This window comes from Mastacembelus armatus, chromosome 5 (assembly GCF_900324485.2).
Source record: "Mastacembelus armatus chromosome 5, fMasArm1.2, whole genome shotgun sequence".
NCBI lineage: Eukaryota > Metazoa > Chordata > Actinopteri > Synbranchiformes > Mastacembelidae > Mastacembelus > Mastacembelus armatus.
Window position 1 is genome coordinate 11,008,568 of NC_046637.1, and position 9,911 is coordinate 11,018,478.

Here is a 9,911-nt window from a genome sequence, read left to right on the forward strand (position 1 = left end):
TAAAAGCCTGTGAGTCCCTGTAGGACAAAATACATTTTTCCTTGTAATCTGATTGACCGATAAACAAAGAGCACTTGACAAGCGGGTTATGTGCAAAGTAGACAGAGCTTTCTGTGTATAACCTACTTTCACAAATCAAATGCATTTCATACTAATGTTTTCAAAGAGTTCCTCTCCTTTAATCTATCATCTATGTTTCATTAGTTGAAAGTTGTTACCTTTTTTTATATGCATAAAAGTGAAATCTCTTACTCAGACAAGCTCTAGCAATTAAAAAGCGTAAATAATCGAGCTAGAGGATTTCACACTCTGCCGCTGTAGACAGTGAGCTAATTCACTGGCTTTGATAATAGGTAATGAGCTCGCATTATTATTCTGGTGCCGCGTTAATTGCTTTCTGTATTTCCCTCGTTGGACAATGGGCTTTCTGTGCCGATAAGAGATGCACCTTTGTCACCCCTGCAGTGAGTGTTACATGCCGATTGTGGAGGTGCAGGGCTAGAGTCAGCTCTAAAAGCACTCCAGTGAAATAGGTTTACTGTGCCAAAGCTGTGAAGGACAGGGCCTCTTAAGACCACTCCCCGCCACTCAGATGATTGTAGTCGGGTGTGCAGATGTTCATACTTCAGTCATGTCTGTTAAAGAGCCATGCAGCAACACATTGAATTTGTCAAAGACAATGCAGAACAGTGCAATTGGAGTGGCGAGGTGACGGCAGCTCGGGCTCACGAACCTCAGAGACACAAGTGATGCTGACTCATTCCCAGATACAACAAAATGGCAGCTGGTCTGTCTCAAGTGCATAACTACTTAAACAGAGAAGGCCCACATCCCATTACTGTAAGATGTTAAGATACATGACATAGAGTAGCTGATCCTACATGGCTCTTTCTTTCTTTGTGCCAAAGTGTATTATACTAATTCACCTCAGCCTCAAAACCTGTGACTGACGTTTGTGTTGGATTTAGTCGCATTTCACCGGCTGGGGCCACAGATTAAATACAAATTTTAGCATCAGTTATTTTGTCAGCTATTTTTAGTGATTCCCAGAGTGAAGTGTGTCTTCTACAAATTGCCTGAGAAGCTGTAACAAGCAAGTGTGAAAATGTTATACACTGTTTAAGCTGTTCATTTTTATTATACTGTTTTAATTTAATGTTAATGATTAAATGAGCAAGGGAAAAATCAGAAAACCTTTTATGATTGATTGTTTAATGTATCGCTTTAAATTTGGGGGATTTGAGCTTCTGTCTAGACAAAACAAGTTGATTAAAGCCGTCACCTTGGGCTCCGAGAAAATTATTACATTTATATATATTACATTTTATAGACAAAACAACTAATTGATTAATATAGAAAATAATTAGAAGATTCATCCATAATGATAATAATCATTTGTTATTTTCTGTCAGTTGACAGATATTTAATTACAATTAAATGTTTGTTACACCACTCTTACAGTGTTGGTGTGTTTTGTTTCCCAGGTCTCATGGGCATGCCGTCAGATTCCTCCCAGCAGACCCACACCTCCTGCTCCTATCAGCACTCCCCCAGTGGCACCATTAGTACCCAAAACAACCTATCAAACAACCAACCCAACAGCCACCCAAACAGCCACTCTACCAACAGTGGCCAGGTGCCCCTGTCTCATCCTGCCCAAGCCCAACCCAGCCATGGCTCACCTCACGCACAGCACATCCCGCAGCACGGCGGACCCCATAACCAACACAACCAACACAACCAACACAACCAACACAACCAACACAGCCAACACACCCAGCACAGCCAACATAGTCAGCACCAACAGCACCCCCAGCATGCTGGGCACTCCCAGCACGGGCAGCACCCACCACAGCATCCGTCCCATGGCCAGCACCCACAGCAACACACACCCCACCCCTCCCAACACACGCAGCACAGCCAGCACCCTTCTCAACACGGACAGCAGCATCAGAGCCTCTCCCACCAGCCCCATCCTACCCAGCAACAGATGGCCTGCAACACAGGTAAGACCCTCTGTCTGTCATTGTTTTCCTTTGAAGCAGTGTTACTGTTTTGCTTTCCCTTGCTCACCACACTGACACGACTACAGTAAAGACATGTTTACAGCTGGCTTTCATTTTTGTATCAGTCCTTATTTTTTGTCATAAAGCTCTAAGCAGTTGGTTTAGGTACTAACAGTATATCATCATCTGATTTATTATCTGTGCAGCGAGAACAAAGCAGTGCTGCATCCAGTGACTTCAGCAGCCTTTATAGAGATGACTGGCTCCTCCTAGTGGCTACATAAAAGTACTGAGCTGATTTAAAAAAAAAAAAAAATCCTGATAAACATATTTGGTGTTACCTTCTCATTCATTTGGCACTACAAGATTGCCTGCACAGCTATAAAAATGCAAATACAATGAAAATGCATCATTTGGCCTTATTACTGAACCCATCATAAATAACAATCACAGCAGCAATTATTGTGCAGTTGTCCGTAAATTATGTAATTAGGACTAAATTTGTATCTGTCCCACGAGTGAACTTGGTGTTGGAGCCAAAATTATCTGTATACTTCACATCTTCTGTAATGTAATGTTACAGATAATATACTGTGTGTTTGTGTGTGTGTGTGCGTGTGTGTGTGTATACAGGATTACTATCTGACTGGTACCCTAATCTGGATGCACTGAAAGAAAGCTGTCGTATTGCTAGCAGCTATAACTGGGCTGATGTTGACCTTTCACCTTTCCAAGGTGCGGATTGGAATCCAAAAATGGAATTTCTTTCATTTCTATTTTTGAAATAATGATATTTCACATTACAGTTTTCTGTGTTAGATTTACATCTCTGCAGTTGCATATGCTCGGAAGAAAAAAGGAGCTGATAGTACAGTACTGCCCGAGCTTTTGATTGAGTGCTGAAGTGTTGACACTGTGGAGTTGATTAGGACTTTAATTAAACTGAGCTCTTCAATTAAATAACACTGCCTTCATTTTTAATTACCAAAACACCGTGCTCAGCAGGTCAGTTTATCCAATTACAGTATAGGATTGCAAGGTAGGGTGTTTTTAAATATCACCCACTGAAGGTTACTGACATAATGAATATATATTGTAACCAAAGTTTTTGCTTCGTGTTTGTAAATTAGGTTCTCTTTTGCTAAATTTATTTTCTTTAGACCACTGACTGGTGTAATTTATACATTTCACTGTCTCAAAAGCAGAAGATGCTGTCTGGTTCTGATAATACCTCTGGTTTCCATGTGTTGAGATGTGTGTGTTTTATGTTCCGAAGGGTTAAGAGAGAGTATGCGGCAAGCAGAATTAAACAACTGGTCCTTAGAACCAACCCAGATTGCGGACCTCTGCTCGTCCATCAACCAGTTTTTTGCCCGCACCGGTGTGATCCAGCCACAAGGGACAGTGCAGCCTCCTGTTTGTCATGGCTCCATGCACCCCAACAAACCCAGCCAGCACATCAGCACAGGTTGGTCAACCACTCATTAGTTCTCCAAACCTTATTCAGATTATCAGTGTTTGATCAGTGAATTTGTGTAGATGTTGGTAGTTTGTGTTTTGAAATGACAATCATTTCTGGGCTAGAACCACTAAAATTGTAAAGTGATGTTTATCATAGAGGCTAAAACTGTATCTTTGTCTCTGTGATGGTAGGATAATAATATAAATATCTTTTAAAGTTTTAGTCATTTCTACTTTGAAGTGGTTATCTTTTTTTCATTTATTTCCCAGAAAAAAATATCATAGTACACTGTATACTGTAAATATTTAACTGAAAATGTCTTCTGCATTCTCTGGGGTTTGACATTGTTACTAAACTCTGAGTCCTCTAAAAAAAATTTCATAAGCCCTGAGGTCTGATGTATGCATCTTGCTGAAAGTGAAAAGCTCTACTTGCTTAGTGTGCCAGTGGGTCCTAGCCTGTTTGGCTTGTGACCCCTTTAAAAGTAACAACATCTAGCTGAAACCTGTATTTTTCAAACAGTTTGACCACTCCAACCAAACAAGGATTTATTTCTTTGATTTGTTCTGAATAAAGTCCTCTGAACTTTTTTTGATCTGAATCCACAGGTTGGGATTAGGTTCTGTGCTGTATGATATTTCACTTGAAGAACGCAATAGAAACATACATAAGAATTAATGCTGCTCCCATGTTTTTGAAAAGCCATCAGCAACATGATAGTACAGTGCAGTTCTCACCACATAAGTGTCCAGTCACAATGTAAATGAAAGCGAAGATTATGATGTGGGTTGAAACAATTTAAAGGAAATTACAGATACAATTACTCCTGTAGAATGTCAGCCCATGCAACTTTACCTTACAGGGCCTCCTTATAAAGCAGATTTTGTTTTCATGCATCACCCGAATTGTGGTTCATGTGAGATTTATAAATAGTTTTATTCTGATTCTCTCTTCAGGAAATCTCTACATGGACTCCAGACAGAGCATGTCCATGATGGCTCATCCAGGATATCCTCACATGCCACCCATGAGCAGCGCAGGACCCACTATGACAGGTGCCATAAAGTTACATGTGGCCTATTATGTAAAACATGCTATGACCTGTTTTAATGCAGAGACCCAGCAAATTCAGTTTTTGTGACTTGCCTAACAGGAGGAAACAACCTGACCGATGTGACTCTTCCTTTTGCTCTGTTTTCTCTAGGACACCATGCACAGATGAACCAGCAGCACATGATACCTACCAGAAACTTCCAGATGCATCGCATGCCAGCTGATGACATCCAGGATGACTTTGATTGGGACTCCATTGTCTAACCCCTAGACATCCTTTGTTTTTTTTTGTTTTTTTGTTTTGTTTTGTTTTTTTGCAAATATAAGGGAGCGAGGAAAGGAGGTGGAAGCCAGAGGATGCCAGGCTGGGCTGAAAGGCCACAGGAGGAGGCAGAGGCGTAGGCCACTGTGGGTGGGATGCAGAAGAACATTTAACAAGCTTTGGAGAAAGACTTCAGAGTCCTGACATTTTTACAAGAGCAAAGTGTTACTTTGAAGACAATCATAATTAGCCGGACATGTTAAAGTGATTGCTTACGTGCTTGTCTAGAGACAAGTAGAACACATTCATATCTAAACCACGTGCTCCTAAGCTCCTGAGTCAGCCCTCTCCCCATCCCTAGCCAGCAGCCTTCCAAAGTCTGAACCCCTCTCCCCCCCAACCCTCAGCTCCGTAACCGTTATGTGATTTGAGCGACGTGTTCAGCTTGTAATTCGTGTTGACATTGGCCTCAGCTGCCTCTTGGATGAGTTTATCTCTTTTTAAATTTTATTTTGTTTTTAAGAAACACAGGCCGTCTCTGTGAGTAATGTGATGGTGCTCGTTGGTCACTTATGGGAGAAAGTGGGCCCCACTGTGGCGGGTTTGGTGGTAAAGTTAGGTTTACAATAACAAGGTTTTGAACAGGGTGTTAAATATTTAAGCCTTGATGTTAAACAAAGCAAAGGAGAGACAGAGTGAGAGCTCACCAAAAGTATCCTGATCTGTTCTCATAGCCAACCAACTGGATCAGGCTCACTGCAACAGACTAGTTATGGGAATTTTCCTAGTTCTTCGTCTAACTTCAAGATGAGTCAGTATGATGAGTATGAGTAGATAAATAGCAGGGGAGTCAGATTTATTTGGTCTTTTATAAATTACTTTCAATCCACAGTATCCTGAGGCTTATGTTTTCTATTTGTGTCATCTTGGTTAATATTTGCTCCACCGTCAGAAGCTGTTGTAATATTAAAAAGTACATTTTGTTGGTAAAGTTTATCAGTTTTAGATGAGTAGCCTATTGATCAGTAAACAAGTTAGTAGGATTTTAAAACAAACAATTAGAAACCACTATATTAGCAAGGTGGTATTTTTGATTGATCTAAATTTTCTTTATCTGGTCCTTAGAACCCAATGATGTATCAGAGTTGGCATACGTCTGCCAATAAGTAACTATACAGTGGTGTGAAAAAGTGTTGGCCCCCTTCCTGATTTCTTATTTTTTTGCATGTTTGTCACACTTTGTTTCAGATCATCAAACAAATTGAAATATTAGTCAAAGATAACACAAGTAAACACATCATGCAGTTTTTAAATGAAGGTTTTTATTATTAAGGGAAAACAAAATCCAAAACAACATGGCCCCGTGTGAAAAAAATGTTTGCCCCCCCCCCATTAAAACATAACTTAACTGTGGTTTATCACACTTGAGTTCAGTTCCTCTAGCCACACCCAGGCCTGATTACTGCCACACCTGTTCGCAATCAAGAAATCACTTAAATAGGACCTGCCTGACAAAGTGAAGTAGACCAAAAGATCCTCAAAAGCTGGACATTATGCCAAGATCCAAAGAAATTCAAAAACAAATGAGAAAGAAAGTAATTGAGATCTATCAGTTTGGAAAAGGTTATAAAGCCATTTCTAAAGCTTTGGGACTGCAGCAAACCACAGTGAGAGCCATTATCTACAAATGGTGAAAACATGGAACAGTGGAGAACCTTCCCAGGAGTGGCCGGCCGACCAAAATTACCCCAAGAGCACAGCGACGACTCATCCAAGAGGTCACAAAAGACCCCACAACAACATCCAAAGAACTGCAGGCCTCACTTGCCTCAGTTAAGGTCACTGTTCATGACTTCACCATAAGAAAGAGACTGGGCAAAAATGGTCTGCATGGCAGAGTTCCAAGACGAAAACTGCTGCTGAGCAAAAAGAACATAAAGGCTCGTCTCAGTTTTGCAAGAAAACATCTTTTTGGTAAAATACTCTGTGGACTGACGAGACAAAAGTTGAACTTTTTTGGAAGGTGTGTGTCCCATTACGTCTGGTGTAAAAGTAACGCTGCATTTCAGAAAAAGAACATCATACCAACAGTAAAATATGGTGGTGGTAGTGTGATGGTCTGGGGCTGTTTTGCTGCTTCAGGACCTGGACGACTTGCTGTGATAAATGGAACCATGAATTCTGCTTTCTACCAAAAAATCCTGAAGGAGAATGTCTGGCCATCTGTTCATGACCTCAAGCTGAAGCAAACTTGGGTTCTGCAGTAGGACAATGATCCAAAACACACCAGCAATCCACCACTGTATGGCTGAAGAAAAACAAAATGAAGACTTTGTAGTGGCCTTGTCAAAGTCCTGACCTGGATCCGATTGAGATGCTGTGGCATGACCTTAAAAGGTGGTTCATGCTCAAAAACCCTCCAATGTGGCTGAATTACAACAATTCTGCAAAGATGAGTGGGCCAAAATTCCTCCACAGCGCAGTAACAGACTCATTGCAAGTTATCACAAACGCTTGATTGCAGTTGTTGCTGCTAAGAGTGGCCATATTAGGTTAAGGGGGCATACACTCTTTCACACAGGGCCATGTATTTTTGGATTTTGTTTTCCCTTAATAATAAAAACCTTCATTTAAAAACTGCATGATGTGTTTACTTATTATCTTTGACTAATATTTAAATTTGTTTGCTCTGAAACAAAGTGTGACAAACATGCAAAATAAATAAAATCAGGAAGGGGGCCAACACTTTTTCACACCACTGTAAGCGTGGAAGATATTATTGAGGTCATTTACATTGACAGGCATATTTTCAAACTGTAAAGTCAATGGGGGTAGGTTTTTCTTAAAGGAATATTTCTGCATTTTTTGGGGGAATCAAGCTTGTTTGCATTTTTGCTAAGATCTAGATGAGAATGTTTTGTACTTAATATGAAGCTACAGCTACTGTAGATGGTTTCTTGGACAAGATGCAGTGACTTCCTGGAGACATAACTGCTAACTGATGATCTTCAGAGGTGCTGCTAGGTGGATTTTACTGCCACTGGACAGAAGTAAACTGTTTCTTCCTATTTCCAGTCTTTATGCTAAGCTAAGCTAACTGGCTGCTGGCTGTAGCTTCATATTTCTCATGCAAACATGAGAAGAAATGTAATTGCCTCATCTAACTCTTCCAAGAAAGGTTATGAGCATAAAGTATTCTTTTAAACGTGTACACTTTAAATTATATGCAACCCATATTGTAATCATTTATACTAGTTATGGTAAAAACTAAAATGTACAAGATGCAGTTTTTAGAGTAATGGTTTTAAGTCTCAGTGACTTAAAATGTAGCTACAAGACAAGTGTGAAAGCTGCTTCTTTAACTCATCAATGATCAATAGGATATGCATCAGATGAACCTTAATACCAGGCAAAAAAGCATGAGTGTCATGGCATTTCTTTAATTTGTAAAAGAGTTGGGAGTTAGATTCAAGCCTTTTCTCCACCTACTATACAGTTTTTCAGGCTGCACTGTGTTTGTTAATTTTGGCATTTAAATTCTGGCGATATGCCCAATGTTTAGTAGTGATATTTAGATAGCGTAAAATTTTGCTATTATACAATCATAACGGAATGAGAATTGTGACTCATTTTACAGTACATACAGTGTGTTTGTTCGTTAAATGTGTGTGCGTGCGTGTGTTTTATTGTAATTTTAGGGCTATGATTGATTGCTGCAATCATCTCTATGCTATCTATGAGCACAAAAGCAGATGCACACAGTGATTAAAAACTCGATTCGAGATTTTACGTTTTCATGAGAAGGGTTTTCTCAAGCACAGACCGGGGTGATCAGTGGTTCTGGAAACCTGTCCTCTGTGTCCGCTAACAAGTGGCTCCTCAATCAGACAGGTGCTGAACTTTAGAGACACTATGTTAGGAAAAAAAAAAAAAAAAAATCCCTTTGCACACTTTCACTTTTTTGTTGATCTTAGCCGTTTTTAACATGCAAAGCACTTCCTGGATCTATAAAGCTATTCACTCAAATTTGTACTCATTCGTTTGTTCATCTATTAATTACGGCTTGGTTATGAAGCAGATTATTTCTCCTCCCTGCAGATGCTTTGCATCTATGACAGTGTGTCTTTGTTTAAAGAAATAGTTTAACATTTTAGAAAATACAGTTGTTTTTCTTATGAACATTGAGATAAGCAGATCGATGCCACTCCCATGTCATTACAATTAAATATAAAACTACAGTCTGCAGCTGGTCAGCTTAGCTGAGCATAAAGCTTGGAAAAGCTGAAGCTTGTTAATTAACACAATATCTTTTACTTGTTTGCCTGTAAAAATAGGTATATTAATTAATGAGCTCTTTTTTGGCAGAGGTGTTTAAACTTTGGATGGAGATACGCTAGCTGTTCTCCCTGTTTTCACTCTTTATGCTAAGATAAGCTATCTAGCTGCAGGCTTTAGCTTAATTACAGTATAGTCAAGAATGTGGTAATATTCTCATCTAATTCTGAGCAAGAGAGAAAAACGGTTGACTTCTATGGACTCTAGTAGTGATCATAGTTGGTTTTATATTTGGATGACAATCATTTTTTTTTATGATATTCCATATGGTTTTTGTTATTGTGAGGAAAAGGCACTTTTATGTCTCACATGATTGTTTTATTTGACATTGTAGAACCATGTTTAAACATATAGGTTATTTCAAACTAGCCCAGTTTTATCCTGTTCAGATGAAGATAAGTTCTCCTTTTTTTTTTTTTTTTCAACTGATACTGCCATTTATTTTTATATTTTCTGCTAATGGTTTTGTTGCCTGCCAGTCATATCTGTCCACTCTTGCTTCTTTCTTGCTTTTTATTTGTCTTTGTATTATCAAATGTCCTCTGTATGTGCAAGACTGCCTCGTCTGTGAATTTCAACAAGTTTTTAAGTTTTGTTGCCAGGATTTCATAATTAGTGCTCAGACTTGATACTACCCAGAATCATGACTCTTTGAGGTGAGTGTGGGCCAAAGGACTGCAACTGAAGACAGCAGTGAAAAGGAGCATCAGTGTGTATTCATTAGGACTCAGTGTACTTGAAATAATCAGCATCTTGTGAGTCCTTTGTTAGTGTGAAGGTGAAGTGTGTTTCA

The 9,911-nt window shown here is 39.4% G+C and overlaps 1 protein-coding gene across 3 annotated transcripts in view; it reads left to right on the forward strand.

The window, feature by feature from the left end:
* foxj3 (forkhead box J3) overlaps positions 1-6,061 on the forward strand; it is a 70,353-nt gene extending 64,292 nt beyond the window's left edge. For 2 of the 3 annotated variants that reach the window (XM_026307655.2, XM_026307654.2), the window contains exons 8-12: positions 1,485-2,006; positions 2,640-2,741; positions 3,283-3,474; positions 4,425-4,523; positions 4,673-6,061. In XM_026307655.2, coding sequence (XP_026163440.1) covers positions 1,485-2,006; positions 2,640-2,741; positions 3,283-3,474; positions 4,425-4,523; positions 4,673-4,785 — 1,028 coding nt within the window. In that variant the 3' untranslated portion in view covers positions 4,786-6,061. The remainder of the gene's footprint in view (positions 1-1,484; positions 2,007-2,639; positions 2,742-3,282; positions 3,475-4,424; positions 4,524-4,672) is intronic. The other variant, XM_026307656.2, reaches the window with a different exon arrangement.
* The last annotated feature ends 3,850 nt before the right edge of the window (positions 6,062-9,911 follow it).